At 36.5% G+C, this 23,195-nt stretch overlaps 7 protein-coding genes across 7 annotated transcripts; 5 read left to right on the top strand and 2 right to left on the bottom strand.

Moving 5' to 3' along the window:
* Positions 305-2,791, top strand: LOC18600505 (putative pectinesterase/pectinesterase inhibitor 22). The gene is made up of 2 exons (XM_007030985.2): positions 305-1,563; positions 1,904-2,791. Exons 1-2 carry the CDS (start codon positions 624-626, stop codon positions 2,572-2,574), a joined length of 1,611 nt encoding a protein of 536 aa, XP_007031047.2. The 5' UTR covers positions 305-623; the 3' UTR covers positions 2,575-2,791.
* Positions 4,321-6,085, top strand: LOC18600504 (pectinesterase). The gene is made up of 2 exons (XM_007030984.2): positions 4,321-5,305; positions 5,388-6,085. The coding sequence occupies exons 1-2, from the start codon at positions 4,321-4,323 to the stop codon at positions 6,083-6,085; spliced, it is 1,683 nt and encodes a 560-aa protein (XP_007031046.2).
* On the bottom strand, positions 8,247-9,280 carry LOC18600503 (zinc finger protein GIS). The gene has a single exon (XM_007030983.2). It carries the CDS (start codon positions 9,278-9,280, stop codon positions 8,360-8,362), a length of 921 nt encoding a protein of 306 aa, XP_007031045.2. The 3' UTR covers positions 8,247-8,359.
* On the top strand, positions 10,355-12,764 carry LOC18600502 (putative pectinesterase/pectinesterase inhibitor 28). Its single transcript, XM_018120599.1, has 2 exons — positions 10,355-11,697; positions 11,784-12,764. The coding sequence occupies exons 1-2, from the start codon at positions 10,587-10,589 to the stop codon at positions 12,542-12,544; spliced, it is 1,872 nt and encodes a 623-aa protein (XP_017976088.1). The 5' UTR covers positions 10,355-10,586; the 3' UTR covers positions 12,545-12,764.
* Positions 13,804-16,188, top strand: LOC18600501 (protein FAM133A). The gene is made up of 6 exons (XM_007030980.2): positions 13,804-14,122; positions 14,872-14,947; positions 15,021-15,083; positions 15,450-15,494; positions 15,580-15,636; positions 15,777-16,188. Exons 1-6 carry the CDS (start codon positions 13,893-13,895, stop codon positions 15,867-15,869), a joined length of 564 nt encoding a protein of 187 aa, XP_007031042.2. The 5' UTR covers positions 13,804-13,892; the 3' UTR covers positions 15,870-16,188.
* On the top strand, positions 18,992-20,273 carry LOC18600500 (bifunctional epoxide hydrolase 2). Its single transcript, XM_018121521.1, has 3 exons — positions 18,992-19,496; positions 19,582-19,823; positions 19,930-20,273. The coding sequence occupies exons 1-3, from the start codon at positions 19,032-19,034 to the stop codon at positions 20,174-20,176; spliced, it is 954 nt and encodes a 317-aa protein (XP_017977010.1). The 5' UTR covers positions 18,992-19,031; the 3' UTR covers positions 20,177-20,273.
* LOC18600499 (60S ribosomal protein L18-2) lies at positions 20,738-22,602 on the bottom strand. The gene is made up of 5 exons (XM_007030978.2): positions 22,481-22,602; positions 22,297-22,386; positions 22,084-22,212; positions 21,790-21,972; positions 20,738-21,120 (listed from the first exon to the last, which is right to left on the bottom strand). The coding sequence occupies exons 1-5, from the start codon at positions 22,481-22,483 to the stop codon at positions 20,962-20,964; spliced, it is 564 nt and encodes a 187-aa protein (XP_007031040.1). The 5' UTR covers positions 22,484-22,602; the 3' UTR covers positions 20,738-20,961.

Genomic DNA, 23,195 nt, shown 5'->3' with positions numbered 1-23,195 from the left:
GAACTTGACTTGCTGCTAAATATGCTTTGAAGGACGCCCGTTTTCATCTCTGAATGCTTCAAATGGTGAAAAATGCAGATATACTTGTAATTTCCCAATGATTTAAGAGGTCCCTAGTCTTCTGAAGCCTGGACTAATTATGTTTACAGTATGTAATTATAGGAAGTCTAAGCGAGTTTTCGTTTAGTCTTAGGCTTAATCATCAATATTTCTTCCTATCATTCTCCCAAGTTAAGAACAGTCACATGGGGAATGCTAACCCTGGCTAGATGCTGCATGGGGTATATCCAACCTGCAGGCCTAAACCACACCCCCCAAGCCCTGGCCAGATGCTTCGTTTTGAAGCATAGGGAATGGCTTGAACTTGGTGCTAGTGTAGAAATAACAGCGGCCATCTTAACCAACAAGCGGCAAATGGTAAAGAATATTAGTGTAGGGTCTTGAAAGAAAGCATAACTTCGTAAGGGGAAAAGCATAAAAGGTGTAAGTCATAACTCAAGAGACAAACACCTTCCTTTCGGTGCAAACAATACCTGAATTCCTTGCATATAAACCTACACTCTCTGTAAAAAACCACAATCATTCGATCAATTCCGTTATCCTCCAATTCTAGCCACCAAAAAATGGCATTTGCCAATTTTCTTCTCATTCTCTTGATGTTACCATCATTCGAAGCTATACCTGATGTAACCCCCTCGACAAAACAGAACTTAACCACTCAACCATTGATCATCCAAGCTTGCACAGACGTTGATAACCATGATTTATGCCTCTCAAATATACAAGCTGAGCTTCAAAGCTTAGGGCCTCAAACCCCATCATCAGTTTTACATGCTGCTCTCAGGGCCTCTCTTAATGAAGCAAGACAAGCCATTGAAACGATGACAAAGTTCACTGGTTTGTCTGTCAGTTATCGTGAACAAATAGCGATTGAGGACTGCAAGGAACTCCTGGATTTCTCTGTTTCAGAGTTGGCCTGGTCTTTAGCTGAGATGAAAAAGATTCGTGATGGTGATAGAAATGCTGAATACGAAGGCAACCTGAAAGCTTGGTTAAGTGCTGCCTTGAGTAACCAAGACACCTGCCTTGAAGGCTTCGAAGGCACAGACCACCACCTCGAGAGCTTCATCAGAGGAAGCCTGAAACAAGTTACACAACTTATTGGCAATGTTCTAGCTATGTACACTCAATTACATAGCTTGCCCTTCCGACCACCTCGAAACAGCACTTCAACAAACACAAGCTCAGAGTTCCCAGAGTGGATAACTGATGGTGATCAAGAGCTCCTACGAACTAACCCTAGTGGCATGCATGTAGATGCCGTTGTGTCATTAGACAGGAATGACCATTATCGGACAATCACAGATGCTATCAATGCCGCTCCGAGTTACAGTAACAGGAGGTACATCATTTATGTGAAGAAGGGAGTTTACAAGGAGAACATTGACATGAAGAAGAAAAAAACCAATATTATGCTGGTTGGGGATGGTATTGGACAAACTGTTGTGACAGGAAACAGGAATTTCATGCAAGGATGGACTACATTTCGAACTGCAACCGTTGGTAAATATAGTTATCTGCCCTTTAAGCTGATTTGAATTGATCATAACGTTTGAGACATTTTCTTAAATTTCTCATATAAGGATTTAAGATTTGGGATTTTAAGATTATGATTTTTAATGGATAGTTTAAATCCTGGAATTAAGCATTACATAAGCTTATGTCAATGCATGACAGAATATAGTGTTACTTTTGTGAAGTGAAATTCCTTTTCGGAAAGCACACGCTTCTTACAAGCTTTTCAGGATTAAAAGGGTTCCAAGTTTTGCATATTCTATATGCCTTTCTTTTACGTAACATTTACATGACAAAATTTTCTTGAATGGCTTGATCCTTTTTGTAGCTGTGTCTGGAAAAGGATTTATAGCAAGAGACATGACATTCCGCAACACAGCCGAACCCCAGAACCACCAGGCTGTGGCTCTCCGAGTGGATTCTGATCAGTCCGCCTTCTATCGTTGCAGCATGGAAGGCCACCAGGACACCCTCTACATTCACTCCCTCCGCCAATTCTACCGTGAATGCCACATCTATGGGACCATAGACTTCATTTTCGGAAACGGTGCAGCGGTCCTCCAGAACTGCAAGATATTCACTCGAGTCCCCTTACCACTTCAGAAGGTTACCATCACTGCTCAGGGAAGGAAAAACCCGAATCAGAGCACCGGGTTTTCGATTCAGAACAGCTACATTCTTGCCACCCAACCAACCTATTTAGGCAGGCCATGGAAGCAGTATTCCAGGACTGTTTTTATGAATACTTACATGGGTGCTTTGGTGCAGCCTAGAGGGTGGCTCGAGTGGTATGGGGACTTTGCATTGAACACACTTTGGTACGGTGAGTACAGGAATTACGGCCCTGGTGCATCATTATCCGGACGGGTGAAATGGCCAGGTTACCACATTATCCGAGATGCTTCCACCGCAAATTTCTTCACCGTTGGGAGGTTCATTGACGGCCGGTCATGGTTGCCTGCAACCGGCGTCAAGTTCACCGACGGTCTGAGCAAATAGGAGACTAGCTATATACTCTACACTATATACTAAATTTTCCATTTGGTTGAACTCATTTGCACCCTCCAACAGTTTGAGGATCCGATTTCTGGCAGCTTCCTTATGTGTAATTGATTAGATTTCATTATTAGAACCAGTTACTATTTGATAGATTGGTTTTAGCTTTGTCTGGAGGTTGTTTTAAATGCTTGAAAAATATATTGGTGATTCTGATAAACTATATTTTCCTTCCTTTTTCTGTTTCCACAGAGATTAAACCAAACCCAACAAGTAAAACGAACCACACCCAATAACCTGCTAGGAATGCCCATTCCTCGTTTTTTTTTTGTTTTTGGATAAGCCAAAATTCTATTCATTGATCCTTGAATTAACATGAAGTTTTCAAGGTTTATGTCCTGCCACCAATGATCATTGGGCCTCAAATAGATCAACCTTGTTTCACATTCAAAAGCCTGAACCCTGTGTATATCATCCTTTCCTCCCCAATTACAACTACACGAAAAGCCTAGCTAGACAGAAAATTACATAGGCAAAAACAGGAACCGTATACAAAAATTCTTTAAAATGTCCATTGATGGTAGTCTAATACAAATCTCAGATGTTAAATCATAGGTCAAGAAACTGACTATACCTATAAAACCAACAAAACCATGATTAACCTCTACCGCTTGAGATGTGCCCTCAAGTATTTGGTGCTAGTTGATTTCGGACCACACCAACTCTAAGATTTTTTGTGAGCTGTTAACTTTAATTTTATTGGTGTTCTCAATAAGACAACCAAGATTTTCTAGTATTAGAGCAATATCCTTTTTGATTTTTAATATATTTTAGCTTTCAATGATTGGGTTGTATATGTTGAACTTTGGGTTATGTTATAACTTATAAACCAAGTTTTTCATGCTGTATAAGCCCTCCTCTAAAAGAATTCAAAAGAGAGGCATAAGTTAATCTGTATGCATTTATTTTCTTTTTGTATATTCAAACCACCGTTGAAATTACAATATGAATAATACATTATATTCATTAAATAATTTTTTAATATAAAAAACCGATAGACTCGTGTTTTCATTTTTTTATTAAATTCATTGAATTGAATTGTATGTTATAAACTAATTAATACTCCTTTATCTTTTTTCTTGTGCCTCTCTTTGATTTTTTGACATATTTTATATTAAAATTTTAAAATTTTTTAATATAAATGTTAAATACTTTTTAATACAAAAAATAAATATATAATATAAAAAAGTATGAATTTAGGTGTTTAAAAAAATTAAAAAAAACTAAATGAGTATACTAATATATAAATCTGTCTCATATTTTATGCACAAGTTTTAACTATCATAATCGAAAGTTTACCTCGTATTAAAATGATTTAGTTTCTGAAATTAAAAGAGAATATAACTTCTAAGTTAAAGTAGTCTTTTATAAACCTTTGGGTGTTGACCTCAAGACGTGGCGTATGGTTCAATGAACAAACAAGGAGACGTGACATAAGCTAAAATACCTTAATTTTTACAAATTAATTGGCCTCGTTTTGTCATTATTGCTCTGCACGTTTATGCTTATTGTATGCAGGAAACCGTCATAAATCTCTTTTATGCATTGTTCCAAGATGAGAACTCAAATAATAATTGGAAAAGAAGATAAAATAATAAGCTTGTTTCACCAATCATCCAATTTATTCTTCAGAGTTTCAGGATTAGTATATATAGGCCTAAGGCACCAATCCTGTTTCACAAATCGACCATGGCTCCGAAGGCTTCAGCTCTTTGCAGCATAGCTCTTCTCCTCATGCTCTTCTCCCCATCCCTTGCTAGCTTTCCTACCTCAGTTTTCAACTCAGAATCCATTTGCAATTACACCCCACATGCAGATTTCTGCAAATGTATTTTGCCCCCAAACAAGTTCACCACCATGTTCGACTATGGCAGGATTGCAGTCCATCGATCTTTATTTACTGCTCACAGTTTTCTTGGTTCGGTCAAGTATTTCCTCGGACTTCCTTCAACTTCGTTCCTGAGCACAATTCGTGCCCTCCAGGATTGCCAGTTTCTGGCAGAGATGAACGTGGATTTCTTGTCATACACTTTGGAAACTATCAATTCTAAGGACAGTCTAGATAGCTTCCTGGCTGATGATTTGCATACCTTGCTTAGCGCTGTTTTAACTAATGTACAAACTTGTCTGGAAGGGCTTGAGGCTACACCATCAGCTTCAAGTATCAAGAATGGTCTATTGCCATCTATCTCCAATGGAACAAAGTTCTACAGTGTCTCTCTTGCACTCTTCAGGCATGGTTGGATTCATGACATTACCAAATCGCTTACAGGAAGAAACTATGTGTTTTCCAATTTGGGAAATGGCAGAAATGCTCCTTTGCCTTTGAGAATGTCAAGCCATGACCAAGCAATTTATGAATCTGCATGCGGACAGAAGCATGTTCAGACAGATGGGGAAGAGGTTTCAGTGAGTCAAGTGGTGGTTGTAAACTCTGATGGAAGTGGCAATTTTACCACCATCAATGACGCAGTGGCCGCAGCACCAAACAATTCCGGTGACAGCAACCAATACTTTGTGATTTATGTGGTTGCTGGCGTTTACGAAGAGTATGTTTCCATACCTAAGACGAAGCAGAACCTGATGATGATCGGTGATGGTATTAACAGGACCGTAATCACTGGAAATCGCAACTTTGTCGATGGATCAACCACGTTCAATTCTGCAACATTTGGTAAAGTAGAAATTTCACCTTTCAAGCATGTTTGCAATAATCTTTACAGCACATTTTCATTGAATCACAAACTGTCGCGCAGCTGTCGTTGGGAAAGGATTCGTTGCAGTGAACATAACATTTCGCAACACAGCCGGACCTATCAAGCACCAAGCTGTCGCAGTTCGGAATGGGGCTGACATGTCCACGTTTTACAGCTGCAGCTTCGAAGGATACCAGGACACCTTATACGCTCACTCCCTCAGGCAATTTTACAGAGACTGCGACATTTATGGCACCATCGATTTCATATTCGGGAATGCTGCTGTTGTCTTCCAAAACTGCAACATCTACCCTCGACTGCCATTAGAAAACCAATTCAACACCATTACTGCACAGGGAAGAATCGATCCTAACCAAAACACCGACATATCGATTCACAATTCTGTCATCAAAGCTGCTGATGATCTGGCCTCGAGTAACGGCGCGACGAAAACATACCTGGGAAGGCCTTGGAAGCAGTATTCAAGAACAGTTTATATGCAAAGTTTCATGGACAAGCTGATTGAACCTTCAGGTTGGAGTGAATGGTCTGGAAATTTTGCACTTGATACTCTTTACTATGCAGAGTATAAGAACAAGGGTCCAGGATCAAACACTGATTCCAGAGTTAGATGGCCTGGATACCATGGGAATATAAATGATATTGACGCTGCTAACTTAACTGTTTCCAAATTCATCCAAGGTGAAAGCTGGTTGCCTGCAACAGGAGTTCCTTTTGAAGGGGGCTTGCATTATTGAATTACACCCCGTTGATTTCCAGTTTTATTATTAATCTGTCACTTGATTTTTTTTTTCTGTCACTCCATTTTTGAATTGCAATTAATTATCACTTTTGGTTGTTAAATTTTACTATCGAAGATTGTTTTTTTAATGTTATTAGTATTTTCTAATTAGATGTTTTGAATAATTATTACTCCCTCTGTCTCATTATGTTTGTTCTTTATTGAATTTTTTATCCAACAAATTTAACTTTGATCGTTATTTTTAACAAAATCTGAAATTATAAAATTTTTAAAAGTAAAATTTACAAATTTTAAATTTCAAACTTTTCAGAACATATTATTTTATATCTTAATTTTATATAATGCATTAAAAAATAATTATCAAAATTGAGTTCATTTGATAAAAAAAATCAAACAAAAACAAATAAATAGGATAAAGGAAGTATCTAATAATATCATTTCAATATCACAAATCCATAACTTCGATCAAATTTAATACTATAAAGTCTTACGATCACTAATAATTTTAACTTCGACCAAAAAGAAAAAAAAATTGATGATCTATTTTATTAAATTTCTTTAATGAGATGAGAGAAATCAAATCTTTCCTTTGTGGATAGTGGAGTCTAATTAAAGGAAAAAGAATCAATTAACATTATTTGCATAGCCAACGGCTGAATTAATATTTTCCTTTAGAAATGAATTTAAACTTTGTTTTCTATTGAATTAAAATCCTTATGCTAAAAAGAAACTTTTTTTTAATTGTTTACCTCCAACAATATTTTTATCTTAATAATTATTTGCTTGATGTTATGCAATTTTTGTTTATCTATTCCCAACATCTTAATAATGGATTTAAAGACCTATCAATGATTTTATTTTATTTTGTACCCAAAAAACAAAGAAGGAATTGATTTTATGCTACATGAAGGAGTCAACTATCTGACGTAAAGTTTATGTTAAATAGGATTTCTTTCTTCTCAGAAATTTTTAATTAATTTAATTAATTTACATAAAGTATGAATAAAGAAAGATGAGTTGTTCTCTGCTTAGCAAATAATAGAGAATATATATAGATGTAAAAAGTCAAATGGTGAAATTAAACAAATTTAATGTAAATTAATTAAGTTGGATCATAATGGTATAAGTATATAGTAAAGATCCCTTGTTAACCAAAAGTTTGAAAACATTATTCCTATTGATTTATAATTATAACCCTCCATTTCAATTTCAAATCCCATCCTTTCATCCAAATATTAATTAAAAGAAAAAAGAAAATCAAGCATTGCATGCATTATGGGGTTGATTATGTTATATTAAAATCACATGATCTTCTATCAATAAACTTTTTTTTGAAATAATCATTAATTTTTTTGGCTAACATAAATTTGATTATCTTTAATAAAGATGAGCTGGAAATACCAAAATTTGAGTAAGAGATGGGTTGGATTCTCTTCCGTTACTTTTTCGACTAATAAATAATAGTGAAAATATTTTAAATAAAGCAAATTATGAGGAACCGAATTCAATAGAAGATAAAGATTTTTATAATTAAAAATAGAATAACAGAAAATTTTATAAGTTTCAAATAATTTAAATAGGGAGAAGTGTTGCCAAATTTTAAATCCACATGTAAATTTGAAAATAACTATATAATCTAATATAAAATGAGAAACAATGTAAAAGAGCTAGCTGTAAAATTAATAAATCATAGCTAGAGAGATAAAAAATGATAAAATTCCTTTGAACAATAAATACTACTTTGAAATATCAATAACAAGAAACAAATCTAAAAGTTAATACCAAAAGATTATTTAGGGTCAACATTAATCTAAATTAAACTATGGTCAAAGATATAATGAAGTCTTGACCTCAAATAATATATATATATATATATATATATATATATATATATGTATATATATACACGAATTATTATAAAAAAAATCAAAATTAATTCTAAGGAGTATCTCATGCCATCGAATTGAATTACTTTCAAGTATATTTCATGCTTATTTATGATAGATGATTAGTTGGGTATCTTGTGAATCAAAAAAGCATCACCAATAAGATAATAATTATTTAATGAAAAACAAAATTCATGGTTGAATATGAGTTTAATTCAAATTAGAGTTCATAATTCAAATAAATGGTAAAAGCTTTGTTCAATCCTCAACCACATGCACCAAATCAGAATGGTCATTAATAAAACATAAACTTCATACTGAAATGAAAGTTAAATCTGATTATCACAATGATAATTGATAAACTCTTAAACCCTAAACAGGGATTAAAGCCTAAGAGACAAATCAAGTCCTGGATCATCATCCTGACGATTATCACTTTCTGATAGATCCATTTTTGACAGAAAATCACGGCTGCTTGTTGGCTTCTTTGCTGCAATGCTTGAAGCTGCAGCAGCCATGGTTGGCAAAGTGCTACTCTTCGGAGCCTGGAAGCTCTCCATCATGATTCCTCCATGGCCGAAACGGCAGCCCAGGGTGGTCCAAGGGTAAGCAGGAGCAGGCTTATGAATCATTGATTCCATTCTTGTCCCGAGAGCCCTGTTGAAAGATCCATAGAGAGAGGCCTGAGAGAGGCTTGAATAAGAGTAGTAAGGGTACTGACGATGCCCCAAAGCCCCCGAATCCATCTCTTTACGCCGTTTGGCTATCGCACGTTCTTGTTTATGCGCATTCTGATGCCCTCCAAGGGCTTGAGAGGTGGAGAATTCTTTCTTGCAAAAGCCGCACGTAAAAGCCCTAGCTTTCGACTTGGTCTGCTGCTGCTGCTTACTTGCTTGAGATGAACCCATACTAGAAAGTTTGAGTTCCACCTCAGAGCCATGAATCATCTCATCTCCGGAAAACTTCGCACCGAGTGAAAGGTGCAGACCTGATCTAGCCTGGTTGGACTGATGATCATGAGATTCCTGAACAACAACAACTTTCTCTTTCAGTTTGGCCATCATGTTTCCATCGATACCACCGCCTTTGTTTTGAGTCTCTCCCGAGGCTGCTGAGATACTAGATGTATCTGAAGAACATGGTTTGCCACAAAGGGTCTCCATGGCTGCTTTTGATTGATGTTTGGCTCTTTGGAGGAAAAAAACGGGCTTGGTTTGTTGAAGGAGATTGGAAACTGAAGATGTTCTATTTATTGATGGGTTTATTTGTAAGTGTATCTTTGAAATTATGGTAGAATATCTCATTGTGGCAGAAAGCATTAAAGAGATGACTAAGCTTGTCAAGATTTTGAACCAGAAGAGTGTTTACCATAACAATTATTCCAAATATATTGTCAACTAAATGAGCAACTATAAGTAGAAAAGTAATTAAATAGTCAAAACCTTCCATATAAAAACATAAGATCACACTCAAAGAGTAATTTGCTTTAATTCTTATTTTCATTAAAAATTTATCACATGGGAATTCTGTACATTGTATCTGTAACTCCTGATATGGTGAGTATTAATTAAGGGGGTGAAGCAGAAAAGGCAGGCTAACAAATTAAGTTTATGCAAAGTTCATAGAATTATATATGCAGGTTGTCAATTAAGTTTGGTAAGTGTTGTAATTTATATATGTGAGAGTTCATGTAATAATGTACATGAAAATTTAAGTAAAAAACTATTATATATCAATAAATTGGACATGTAAATATATTCTGTATATATATCTCTAACATGTTTCCATGCCTTGGTTGAAAATTTATTTTATTTTTTATTGTCTTTGTGATCATGATTATTGTAACTTAACTACTTATTAATTACACGGTAAATTTTTGTCGCGAACCGTGAAATTCATGTTATAAAGGGTTTTTTAATTTTTCTCTAAAAGATTGGTCCAAAATTTAAATCAGAAATTTTTTGACGAAATTGTTTGACGGAGTCAATTTTATCAAAAAAATATTTCTTTTTTTATGGTAAAATATTAAAGATGCTCTGGCTGGATGATATTGCAGAGAATGCTTTTCATGGCTTTGAGCTGTCAGTTTCCTTAAAAACCATAGATTTCTTAATTACAGTTATCTCAAATCCATTGAGACCTGTTTGGTCAATGGTCAATTGACTATAATTGAGAGAGGGAAAATGCTTAGATAGCTTTTGCAGCCTCTCATTTTTGGGAAACACTTGACAATTTTGTAGCTTGTCATTGATTTGACTCTCCATGGCCCTTCCAAACCCCATGTTTCTGCACCTAAAAATAACCAAAAATCTAAACCATTTAAGCTTTTTTTTATTCATCTTTCTTATAATTCTTATAAGACTCATCAAGAATCACACTCCAGAGGGGCTTTTTGGCTTCGAATTGGAGTTGGCCATCGAATTTGCCGTCCTCTCATTTGCATTTGGGCAGCTCTTGGTGCCTAATAGGGGGACTTAATGATCAACTAGGAACACAAAAAAGAAAGTGGGTCTATTTTTTTTTCTTTTTCTTCACTTTCTTTTTTTCAAGAGAGAAATTCCCTGTCTTGAAAGGTATTGATCAGGAGCTGCTTCATATAGATATTAGAAAATGGCAAGTACTGATGATGGACAGAGGAAGAAGAGAATCGCGATTATTGCGGTTTGTTCTTTCCTCTTGGTGGCCATGGTGGTTGCTGTGACAGTCGGGGTTAGCATCAATGACACCAGCTCCGATGATGGAACCAGCAATAGCAGTAAAAGTTCTCAGGTATCTGCCTCCGTGAAGGCCATCAAATCCGTTTGCCAACCGACAGATTTCAGGAAAACATGCGAGGAGCAACTCCGTGCTGAAGCTGGAGATACCACAGACATCAAAGAACTCGTCCAAGCAGCATTCAAGGCCGCAATGAAGTTTGCATCTCAAGCTGTCCAGAATTCTACTACCTTGCGGGATCTCGAGAAAGATCCAAGAACGAAGAAAGCTCTAGATGTCTGTAAACAACTAATGACTTATTCAATAAAGGAGCTCAAAAAATCATTTGACCAGATCGATAAGTTGGATATCAACAAGTTCGATAGAATGTTGGCTGATTTAAAGATTTGGTTGAGTGCTACCATCACCAACCAACAGACTTGCTTAGATGGATTCAAAAATACAAAGTCAAAGGCTGGAGAGAAAATGAAGAAGGCATTGAATGTTTCCATGGAACTCAGCAGAAATGGGCTTGCTATAGCCACTGAGATGTCTGCAGTGCTTAAACAATTAGAAATTCAAGGTGTAAGTCGTCGCCTGCTCCAGGAAAACCTTCCTGTTCTCGGGCATGGCGACTGGTCGACCTATTTAGATATTCCCATGACCCGTCATCGTCGTCTACTCCAAGACAATGAGCCCCCTGTTCTTGGCCATGGCCAATTTGAGATTCAGCCTGGAGTTCGGAGGCTCATGGCTGCTCCTCCATCTAGAATCAAGGCTGACATTGTCGTGGCCAAGGACGGAAGTGGAAACTTCACGACCATCAACGCTGCAATGAGCAGCATCCCCCTGAATGCTACCAAGCCTTTCGTGATATATATCAAGGAAGGAGTTTACGAGGAGAATCTCGAATTCGGTTACAAGATGACGAATGTGGCGTTGATTGGAGATGGTAAAGAGAAAACCCGTATCACTGGCCACCTCAACAATGCTGATGGTGTTCCCACCTTCAGGACTGCTACAGTTGGTATGAATCTAAGCCTTTGATTCACGAAGAGAAATGTTTCTCTTTCTTTCTTCATTTGTTTAACGAATTGATATCTTTGCATGCAGCTGTTAATGGAGACTACTTCTTTGCTAAAAACATTGGGTTCGAGAACTCTGCCGGGGCCGCCAAATTCCAGGCCGTGGCCTTGTTGGTCATATCCGATTTTTCAGTCTTCTATAACTGCTCCATGGATGGCTACCAGGACACCCTTTACGTTCACAGCAAACGCCAATTCTACCGTGACTGCACCATCACCGGAACGATCGATTTCGTCTTCGGCGATGCAGCCGCAGTTTTCCAGAACTGCACTTTCCTGGTCCGTGTTCCACTAAATGGGCAGCAATGCATCGTCACCGCCCAAGGCAGAACCGACGCTCGTCAACCAACAGCCATTGTCATCCAAAACTCCACCTTCACTGCTGCTCCTGAACTGGTTCCTGTCAAGGACAAGTACCCCACATATCTCGGCCGTCCATGGGGCAATTTCTCAAGGACAATCATCATGGAGTCTTACCTCGATGACTTGATCAAACCCGAGGGGTGGGCAATTTGGGATGGTCCTTGGGGCCTAAACACTTCCTTCTACTCGGAATTCAACAACTATGGCCCTGGCTCTAACAAGACAGGCCGTGTCACATGGCGTGGGATTAAGAGAATTTCACAGGCGACCGCATTCGGATTCACTCCCGGAAAGTTCATCAATGGTGCCGCCTGGATAAAGCCTAGGAGAGTGCCTTACACCCCAGGATTTTTCAGCATCAACTCAACAAATGTGCAAGGGCAATACCAATATGAAATGCGATCGAATTCGAGGGTAGCTCATTGAGAAAGCTAAGCTTTCTGCTTATTGTATAGCCCAAGGTTTCAGCTCGAGGAACAGATCCCACTTTGACCAAAAAAAAAAAAAAAACATCGTTAGATCATCACCATTTCTTTTGTGACTTTCACAGCTTCATTCATTTTTTTTTCCTCTAATTCTCTATGTACGATATGCTTATAAAAAATATTTCAAAGGATTAATTATCAAAGAAAAATGTTAACATTTTTGTCCCTATTGACAGTACTGATCCGGGTGAAATTTATAAAAATATTCAAATTAATATCGATAGATGTTATTTTTGTTAACACAATACCAACAACATTGATTTATTTATAATACGGTTAAGAAGGTTTTATTTAAATTTATTTTTAAACAATATTAAAGATACTTTCCCAAATCAACACCATGCATTGAAGATTTTACTCGCAAAATAGAATAAGTGCTTCTATTTTTATTGAACCGAAACCTAGATAAGTTAATTATTAGAAACATATAATGGCTTTGAGGGGAATGCAAATGAATTCAATGATATATTAAATTATGATACATGCCTTAATAAATATACATATATATAGTACATGATTAACCTTAAGATGGAGTCTTTTAAATAAAAAAGAAAAAAAAGGGGAAAAAAAACACATAAAAGGCTTCGTACAAGTAGCAAAAAGTAAAGAGAAATTAAGTAATCTATAAATAATTTTATCAAATTCATTTGTTTATGGATATATATATATATATTTAATGATCACATAGATTAAATTAAAATTTTGATTCATTCATAATTTTCTTAGCCAAACACATATATTACAAACCATCATACTAAAAAAAAAAAAATCTTTCTAAGTATAAGATTTTTATACCATATATATCCACTAAATAAACAAGTCAAGGATATTCTTCATTCAAATTTTTTAAAATTAATTTTCATAAAAATAGAAGAATTAAATTCTTTTTTTTGTGTTTTAGATAAGTCGGCATTTTATTATTGACGATGTATTGATGAATTTTTTTTAAATTGTTGACAAAATAACATTATCGATTTAAATATTTTCGATGAGATAATTTTGTCAAAAAATATTTTTTTATGAAATATCGAATTTTTTAACCAAAATTTCCATAAAAAATACTTGTATATTTTGTATGTATCATTTAAGAAAAAATAAAGTTTTTTTAAAAAGATTTTGATGAAATAGACTTTCTAGTCCTTTTTTGCCCTTTAAGAAAGCAATAAAGAGATATTTATTTAGTTTATTTAGTTAGTTATATTATAAAGAAATTAGTGACATTAGAGTGTTTTGCCCTTTTCTCAATCGTTTTCCAAATCTCAAACCCCAAATCTCTCCTTGGTGCGACGATGGCGGCCTCATCGTCCTCGGCTACCTCCCACTCTTCCTCAGATTCCTCGTCCGACTCGTCTTCCTCTCACGCTAAACGACGTCGTCATCGTAGCAACCGCCGAGACAGGGACAGAGATTCTCTCAAGATCCGGAAAAAGAGTCGTTCCTTAGGTAAACGGCGTCGTCGAAAGCATCGCCGCCATTCCTCCGACGACTCTTACTCTTCCTCCGACTCCGATTACTCCAGGTAAAAAAAAAAGAAGAAGAAGAAATCAATTATCTTGAAACAAAAATAATCCTTTTGTATTATTTGTTATAATTGCTGCTTAATATTAGCAATTAAGCGATTTAACTAAGATTTCATTAAAATTTTTATCTTTTTAATCTGGGATTTTAGTTGGAAATTTTCCTTGGTGACCCTATTCATTACTTTTTCTTTTTCTCATGTTAAGATTGTAAGGAGTTGCTTAATCTCGTTTCTAACTTCAATTTTTTGCTGGTTAAAGTAAGATTAGGGCGTAAAGATTTATAGTCAATATATTTACGTTTTTTTTAACTATAATATGGGGCTGGAGGCTTGAAAATTAATATAAGTTATAGGCTTATGCTGTATAGCTAATGCTTGTGGTTATCAATCAAGGATATAATTGCCTGTGCTTGTTTCCATCAGATGAAATTTGTTAATGGTACAATGGTTTTGATTTGTATTATCATAGGTTTTATACAAATGAAATTTGAAAGTATGTGGTGCATTAAAGGTAAGGAAGTGTGAATTTGTGGTGTGTGAAGGTTATGCATGATTATATTTCTTGCCTTCACGATTTTGTCTATAGGTTATCTTTTAATACCTTTATGTTTATACATGGATGATCGGGAAGGAAATTATATGCCGCTATTTGGTTATTTAGTATTTTGCCCGCTAATAACCTTCACTGCATCACATGTGTACTTGGTTGATGAGTTTCCTAACATTTTATGACTGCTGAATTATTGCAGAAGTAACGGTTCTTCAGATAGTGAGCACGAGTCAAATCATTCAAAGAGGCACAAGAAAAGTGACAGGCCAAAGACGGTGATTGTCTGGCGCTCCATTTTTCTTCTCATTTTAATGCAGTGTCTCATTTTATTATCATTTTGCATTTTAGTTGAAGCAAAAAGAACGGAACAAGAGTCATCGACATAAACGTCACAAGCACAAAGTTAAAGAGGTAGGCCACTATTCACAATGTTTGCATTATTTATGCATGTCTAAATTATCAATTTGCGAAGTGTTGGTTTTATTGGGGATTTTGTTTGTTTTTCCTGCTTATCCATCTGCTTGGACAGTGGTAGAGTTTTTAATAGTTAGGTTCATTGTTTATAATCTTATGGATAACTAGCAAATTTTCCAGCATTCATTATATTTGAAAATGCTTTCAACATGACATTTCTGAGGTGCTTATAATACTTTCTGCCTGTTCTATGGATTGGCTCTTTGAAATTGGAGCTGGGGTCTGTGACATGATGACTGGGTGCAATTGACTTGGATTATTTTTCTGGGTCGGGTTTGTCCTGGCAATCGGAGCTACATATAGAAGCCGCAGGATGAGGGAAGTAGCAGCCCTGTGCAGCTTTCTAAGGTACTTCATTGCACTTGTGGTTCATGATATGCCATCTCTCTCTCTCTCTCTCTCTCTCTCACTAACCTGCATATGCTTTATACAGTTTCTTGGGCGTGACAAGGATGATAGTGTACGCCGTAGTGCTGTCTCTGGCAAAAAGGTGAGGCTATATTCTTCTTGTTCTTTTTGTTTATGCTGGGGATGGGTGTTTCTGTGGTCTCAATGTATTGTCCAAAAATAGTGATATAGGCACTTGTGATAATTTTTACTCTGCTATTGTTTTTGTTGTATTTTTTCTAGATTCTGTTGAAACTTGACAAGTCAAAGGAGGATAAAGCGGCTGAGAGCAAACGAAATGAATTATTGAAGTTCTTAAATGCTAGTTTTGATTGACTTGATGGAGCTGAGATTCAAATTTTCTTATGAAGGTAAGATCGATGGAGTGCATTAGACCTTCTCAGCTTAAAAGTCCCAAGTATCTTTCTGAAGGTCAGGTTATTATCATGCTTGAAGTCACATTTATAGGTCATGTTTTCCATTAGTCCCGAGGGAATGTAAGATATTGGTAACTTCAGCCTTGAGAAGTTGTATTTTATGATGAATTCATCAAACCTCAGTGTTGTATTTTATGGATTTGGTGCTTTGCTTCATATATTGACTTTATGTGATCGAATTTTATTTATTTGAGAAGCTTGTCACCACATCACATCTATTTGATTATGGCATCAATGATTTCCAAATTGACAAGTTCCTAGTGGATCTGTTGCTAGTCCACCCGCATGATATGCAGGTCGAAACCATTTCTTAAGTTGGCATATTCATACAAAACCGAACCCATTGGTACCCAATGTCAGTTGAATTTACAGGATTTAAAGATGGGAGACATTGGTGGATTATTTTCTCCCTCTTAATTCATTCAAGTGAATGACTTAAGAAACGCATCTCTTACTATTCTTGTTATGAGCTAACCTAATATGTTTGGGATTCTTCATGTTATGTTAAATTTCTGTCAAAAACTTGTCCAAAAGAAAGTAGTTTTTGTTGATAAATAGATGTGGTGTAGAACCCTTAATCCTTAAAGCTAAATAGCAACAGAAAGATTCTCATATAATTACTCTCTTCAAACCAGAAGCAGAGAATTTTTTTTCCCATCAGAGCTATTTTCTATGCCAGTGGGATGACTGGGAAAGAACAGAGAAATAAAAGAGCGCAGACGAGGGTATTACAGTCATTAAGCATGTCCTCGTTTTACCTATATAAATGTGGTCTTAAGGCCAGAACAGAGCCAGTGCACTATATTTTCTTGGGTTAGGGTTTATCTCTGTTGAAAATCTTTGTAGACGCCGCCCTGAAGTTCTGAAACTTTTGAGAAGATCAATTTTTTTTTTTCAACTCTAAGATTTGGGTTATGTTTTTGTTCGCACATAGTTCTTCTTGGGAATCCACTGTCTCAGTGAATGATGCCTAGGATTTTATCTGTGCGTAAAGCAAAAAATTTAATTTTGATCCTTTCTGCTTGAGCCTTCTCCCGGTTTGTTCGTGGAGATGTGCTCCAATGTTATTGGATTACATTCTCTCATTGAAAAGAAGTTTTCTGGGTTTTTGGAACTGAAGAGTTTTCTGCGTTTTTGGAACTGTAGAGTTTTCTGGGGAGAAAGGGTTTCTTTCTGGGGTTTCCTTTTGGAGTTTGAGCAGAGAAAAAAGCAGAGCATAGTAACTGGAGATTGAGCTTAGAAATCAGGGAAACAAGAAACTGAAAGCAAAGCAAAGAAAATGGTGAATCATAGATTGAACATATTGTTTACCACGGCAAGTCTAAGATTGACGAAGCAAAATGAAGAAATTAATACTAAATTTGCCATTATATTATGATTTATCAATATTTGGTCACTGATTTTTGGACAAAAAGATATAAGAAGAGAATAACCAGAAGTTATGTGCAGGCTAAAGACAATGTTCATATTCGATATGACCTGGTTTTTCCTTAATCCTAGGTTCACATGACCCTCCAGCAGAGCCATGCCAGCCACAGCACAGGCATTAGCAGCATCATAGCTTTTAGAAATTAGAACCAAAAGCTGCAATCTAGTTTTTCAAGTTTTGGGAGTGACCAAGTCAGGGCATCTGGCTGCTTTACGTTTTGGCCTATCAAAGGATTGGATGTGGCCTGATTGTGAGAAATGGGAGAATAAGTCAAGAAAGGAATGTGATTTTCATGTTCTTCTCGCATGATTGGTTGAGTTTCACCGTGTTGTTACGGTTGCATTATTAAGGATTTATTAACAAGGTAGGTTTTAGTTATGGGCTGCTGTCATAAACTGTTAAAGAGTTTAAGATTCTCTCTGTGGGGTTAGTTGAGGATGTGAATTGCCTCTGGCATTCACTCAAAGGGAGGAGGGACTACTCGTTCACCACCCAACCCACTGAATGCTGTTTAGGCAGTACCTTTCCTCCTGTTGCCTGTTGGCAATGAAGGGTAGGTCCCAATGATTCTTTTCTGCTTACAAAGTAATTCACTTTAAATTTCAAATGACGTTACACTCACCTCTCATTTAAAGCTCAATAATTCAATTCTCAATCTTATCTTGGTGCATTCAATTAATTATTAGTGTTACAAGATTAATAAAATCAAATTTTCATTTTTTATTTATTTGAGATGAGATTTTGTAATATTCCCTCTCGTTTAAATCTACGCTCATTAGGAGTTGAATCACCTTATTTACTTCATTTATCGAAATAATTGACCTAACATCAAAATCAAATTTGAGTTGGTCTATAAATCATTACTCTTTTTTTCAAAAAGATAAACTTATTGCACCTCAATTCTTTAATTTGTTTAAAGAACCAATAAATAAGTTGCAGCTGGTCCAATCTTAATTCATATTCTTCAGGGAGTAATTGTTATGCCATGAAAAAAAAATGTGAGTTACTAGATATAAACACTTACAACTCGACGAGAATCAGATTTGCAGGTAAAATCATATACGTTTATCTTTGTCACCTCAAAGACAGCATAATAGCCATGGAAGTCATATGATCTTTACCAATTTCTTACCCTACAACTGCTAGAAAGAAATATATCACCGGGTGCGCAAGTTAGAAAAGCCCAATCACTTGAGAATCATCCGTTCGACTGTGCAAGAAAAGAAGTAAAGCTAGTTTGTGCTTAGCATTTACGCCTGCATGCTTTGGAAAAACGAATTTTGGCCTTCGAAAGTCGAGCAAAGCCTATTCCCGAAGTAGTAACGTAAGTGTTGAACACTTTCCGTTGCCTAAAAACGAATTCTGGCCTTCGAAAGTCGAGCAAAGCCTATTCCCAAAGTAGTAACGTAACTATTGAACACTTTCCGTTGCCTACAAACGAATTCTGGCCTTCGAAAGTCGAGCAAAGCCTATTCCCGAAGTAGTAACGTAACTATTGAACACTTTCCGTTGCCTGCATTTACTCCCTGACAGCCGCCATAACTCCGACCTAGGAAACCTTTCTCGCTTTTTGCTTTGTATATCAGGTACCATCACCTTCGGTGAAGCGAAAAATAGCAGAGAGAGAGAGAGATGGATGGAATACAACACAGGATGGTGAATGTCAATGGGATAACAATGCATGTAGCAGAAAAAGGGCAAGGACCGGTGATCCTCTTCCTCCATGGCTTCCCTGAACTTTGGTACACTTGGAGGCATCAGATTCTTGCTTTAAGCTCACTCGGATACCACACTGTTGCACCAGATCTTCGTGGCTATGGCGACAGTGAAGCTTCAACTTGTGTCACTAGCTACACTTGCCTGCACATCGTTGGTGACCTCATTGCACTCATTGACTCTCTCGGTGTAGAGCAGGTCTTTCTGGTAGCTCATGATTGGGGTGCCATAATCGGATGGTACCTCTGCATGTTCCGGCCCGATAGAGTCAAGGCTTTCGTGTGCCTTAGCGTCCCATTCATGCCAAGAAAACCAAAGATGAAGCCTGTGGAGAGCATGAGACTCTTATTTGGAGAGGACTACTATATTTGCAGATTTCAGGTTTTTGCTTCTTACATTTACAGATCCTTGCTATGGGTATGTATGTGAATATAAACAACTGAGATATTCTTGCATCTTGTTGTAGGAACCTGGAAAGATTGAAGCAGAGATTGCTCATGTTGGAACCTCAGAAGTGCTAAAGAAAGTTCTTTCCACTCGGGAACCGGGACCCCCTCGCCTGCCTAAAGACGATGCTTTCGGTATTAAACCAGATACCCCAGTTACCTTACCGTCTTGGTTCTCAGAAGAAGATCTTAGCTACTATGCCAACAAATTCAATCAGAAAGGCTTCACTGGCGGGTTGAACTACTACAGAGCTTTAGATTTGTACGTTACCAGGAAAAAAATTTCATCGAATTCTTGTCTTCTTTATGGTAAAACATCCGAGTTACTCTGTTTTTTTTCATGTTTGATTTCTCTCTGTTTGCTGCAGAAATTGGGAGCTGACAGCACCATGGACTAATGTACAAGTGAAATTACCGGTGAAGTTCATTGTGGGGGATCTTGACACCGTCTATACTACCCCAGGGATCAAGGAATATGTGCAAAGTGGTGGTTTCAAAAGAGACGTGCCTCTGTTAGATGAAGTTGTGGTAATGGAGGGGGTTGGTCATTTCATCAACCAAGAAAGAGCAGAGGAGATTAACTCTCTTATTTATGACTTCATCAAAAAATTCTGATCTAGCTTTGTTTATCTACTCTTTAACTTGTCAGCGTTTAGTGTGGTAGTTTTCACGAGATAGAAATGAATAAATTCTCGACTCTCATGAGCTCAAATCCGCCTTGTTATCTCTAATCAGAAATTTGACTGTCTCGTGTTTAAGGGTACTGAACTGAGTTCAGACTTCTAATAAAATGTTCAGACTTCTAATAAAATGTTTACTCTTTCTGCTGCAATTTCAAGAAAACCATTCTGTCCCCCTGGACAAAGCTTATCCGTGTACAAATTCTGGCATTATTCATGGTAAAACATCCAGTATATTCTGTTTTCCATTAGAGATGGATGGATAGTTTCTCTGTTTACTGCATAAAGATAAAGAGTAGGCTAACCTATCCTGGAATGAAAGTGCAAAACTCACTATTTTCTGGTTCTGATATGGTTAGAATCATTTACGATCTGAGACTACATGGCTAGGTTTTCCAACAGAAAATTGCACCTAATTTTGGTTCAGTGCAAGAGTGGTGAATGAAGAAATGTCAGTATAGACACCTTGACTACAATCCCAATAATAAGTGCAGTATTAACCAGAGAATAATTCCATAGTAAAATATAACTCCATTAAAAATGCTTAACCACGCGACTTTGTAGCATAGGAAAGATTGATCCTCAAACCGGCCATTAAACAATCCAACATGAAGTAAACATAAGCAAGTAAACAACTGACAGAGAAACCTAAAGTCTACCAAAATTTGGTTTGCAGTAATAAATGACAGACAGGCCTCACAATGAAATACTAATGTCATCTTAAACCCTAAATCCCTTGCTGTTCCTTCTTCCTCTAGCCCTCTCAAACTTCCTTCCCTTTGAGCGCACATATGGCTTAGTGTGGCTGTGAGGCACACCAGGAGCCGGACCAAAGTGTTTAACTGCTTCACGGGCATTCTTTGGACCTCTGAGGAGAACCTGTGATTCCACCCGAAGTAATTCTTAGAAACACAGAGACAATGGTTTTGTTCCATAAGGCAACAAATAGCAAAAGAAAGCAGACAGATTTCCTTCAAGGCAAGCAAGACTGTGGACTACAGTTCTGATTTTAGGTTAAATAAGAAAACATTTAACAAGATAGAGTCGACGCAACAGACATATCTCAATTCCATTCAAAAGTTGCATCAAATTCTACGTTTGTAAAACGTGAAACAGAAAAGCTCAACTGAGTTGAGCAGACTTTCAAAGGAAACCAAAATGAAAACATTGAAGTAGAACCAAACAAAGAATTTACTAGTAAATAAATTAACAAAAACATATCATCCATATACTCAGAAAGGAACTCTCACACACACACACACTACATTCACATTGCAATGAGATCAGCTTCCACATATTATGTTCTCTAGAAAACTAGTTTTATGTGCTGGATGGTGCATGAAAATATCATCAGCAACTCAATTGCAAAAAGCTTAACAAAATGGAAAAAGTAGAGACCAAAATTTGACAAAAAGCAGAAATCAAGCGCCAAAAGAGATCAATAACAAATGAAGCAAATCAACACCTATACTTGAACAAAAATAACAATACCAAGGACTAACTAAGGTCTGAAAACAGCCAAAAAATTGCAGCAAAAGAATAACATACCGTGTTCTGACCCAAAGGAGCCCTCAAAGCAAGCTGGTCAAAAGTCAAGCATTCTCCACCAGCCTTCTCAATCCTAGCTCTAGCAGTCTCAGTAAACCTAAGAGCTGTAACCTTCAAAGCTGGAACCTCATAAACCCTTATATCATCTGTCACTGTCCCAACTACCACAGCAATCTTATCCTCCTACATTTTATTTATATACACAAAAAAAAAAGAATTAAACCCCAAAGCAATAACAATATGAAGGTCCTAAAAAAACCCATATATATAACTAAAATAAATAAAAAAAAATACCTTTCCCTTCATGAACTCAATAAGCCTAGAGAGTGATAGTGGAGGCTTGTTAACTTTGCTCATAAACAAGCGTTTCAATATCACAGCATTGAATTTGCTCCCAGTTCTTCTTACAAGGAAACGATAAAGCTATAACCCCCCCAAAAAAATAAAAAAATTAGATCATTAATTCAAAAAAACATTTTTACGCTAGATGGAAGATAAAAGTGAGACCTTGACGAGGAGTTTGAGGTAAATATCATCGGATTTGGGAGCTGTCCTCTTGGACTTCTTGCTCTTACCTCCTGCGACTAAATCGATCCCCTGTTAATAAACAAAAACAAAAGGAAAGATTAGAACTTTCTTTGTTTCGTTGCTTGTTAAGACAAAGAAAAATCTGGGAAATCTGGGAAGAGACCATTGCCGAACGCTTTTGGTGGTTTGAAGTGGGGAGGCGCTGCGACTGATGAAGAAAGACACGATAAACAAGAAATGAAAGAAAGGGTTAGGGTTTTGAAGGGCCTTTTATTTTGTGAGGTTAGGTTTTGTCTTGCTGCGGTTGGGCTTATTGGCTTAGATGGTGGTCCTTTCCCTTATACCCTGCACGTGTTATCCAAAAAGTTGATTGATATTATGGGCAGCCCAATTATTGTATTTGTTAGGACTCTCAATTGCTCAATTACTATAAAAAAAGAGGTTTTTTTAATTATTTTTGTTATTTTCCTTTATTTTTGTAGTTAATTATTTTAATTCAAGCTTTGAGTTTTTTAATTTTTTGAATTATAGATGAATAATTAATCAAAATTTAAATCATAATTATTAAATCAAGACATTTTATCAAAATATCGAAATTTTATTTTTAAATATCGAATATCGATTCCAATATAATACATGTAAAATGGAAAAACAGAATTATTCAAGTTTGCAAGGTGGTGAGGGCATAGTGTAAGCCATGCAAGACCTTACACACAAATGACAAAAGAATGCCATGGATGCTGTTTTTGGTATATCACAAATCTCTTTTTCTTTTGTTTCACTCCAAAATCTTCAATCATACTTGGATTTTGGGGAAAAATAATGATGATGACATAAAGCAGTTAGCTTTAGTTTGAAAAGCTACATAACATGCAAGG

Source organism: Theobroma cacao, chromosome 5 (assembly GCF_000208745.1).
Source record: "Theobroma cacao cultivar B97-61/B2 chromosome 5, Criollo_cocoa_genome_V2, whole genome shotgun sequence".
NCBI lineage: Eukaryota > Viridiplantae > Streptophyta > Magnoliopsida > Malvales > Malvaceae > Theobroma > Theobroma cacao.
This window is presented reverse-complemented; position numbering and strand designations above follow the sequence as displayed.

Coding starts and splice junctions, on each gene's coding strand:
- LOC18600505 (XM_007030985.2), top strand. CDS start 624: ATGGCATTTGCCAATTTTCTTCTCATTCTCTTGATGTTACCATCATTC. Junction 1,564..1,903: donor ATTTCGAACTGCAACCGTTG/GTAAATATAGTT, acceptor TCCTTTTTGTAG/CTGTGTCTGGAAAAGGATTT.
- LOC18600504 (XM_007030984.2), top strand. CDS start 4,321: ATGGCTCCGAAGGCTTCAGCTCTTTGCAGCATAGCTCTTCTCCTCATG. Junction 5,306..5,387: donor GTTCAATTCTGCAACATTTG/GTAAAGTAGAAA, acceptor ACTGTCGCGCAG/CTGTCGTTGGGAAAGGATTC.
- LOC18600503 (XM_007030983.2), bottom strand. CDS start 9,280: ATGAGATATTCTACCATAATTTCAAAGATACACTTACAAATAAACCCA.
- LOC18600502 (XM_018120599.1), top strand. CDS start 10,587: ATGGCAAGTACTGATGATGGACAGAGGAAGAAGAGAATCGCGATTATT. Junction 11,698..11,783: donor CTTCAGGACTGCTACAGTTG/GTATGAATCTAA, acceptor CTTTGCATGCAG/CTGTTAATGGAGACTACTTC.
- LOC18600501 (XM_007030980.2), top strand. CDS start 13,893: ATGGCGGCCTCATCGTCCTCGGCTACCTCCCACTCTTCCTCAGATTCC. Junction 14,948..15,020: donor AAAGTGACAGGCCAAAGACG/GTGATTGTCTGG, acceptor TTTGCATTTTAG/TTGAAGCAAAAAGAACGGAA. Junction 15,637..15,776: donor GTGCTGTCTCTGGCAAAAAG/GTGAGGCTATAT, acceptor TATTTTTTCTAG/ATTCTGTTGAAACTTGACAA.
- LOC18600500 (XM_018121521.1), top strand. CDS start 19,032: ATGGATGGAATACAACACAGGATGGTGAATGTCAATGGGATAACAATG. Junction 19,497..19,581: donor ACTATATTTGCAGATTTCAG/GTTTTTGCTTCT, acceptor ATCTTGTTGTAG/GAACCTGGAAAGATTGAAGC. Junction 19,824..19,929: donor TACTACAGAGCTTTAGATTT/GTACGTTACCAG, acceptor TGTTTGCTGCAG/AAATTGGGAGCTGACAGCAC.
- LOC18600499 (XM_007030978.2), bottom strand. Junction 22,213..22,296: donor ACCTCAAACTCCTCGTCAAG/GTCTCACTTTTA, acceptor GGGGGGTTATAG/CTTTATCGTTTCCTTGTAAG. Junction 21,973..22,083: donor TTGAGTTCATGAAGGGAAAG/GTATTTTTTTTT, acceptor AATAAAATGTAG/GAGGATAAGATTGCTGTGGT.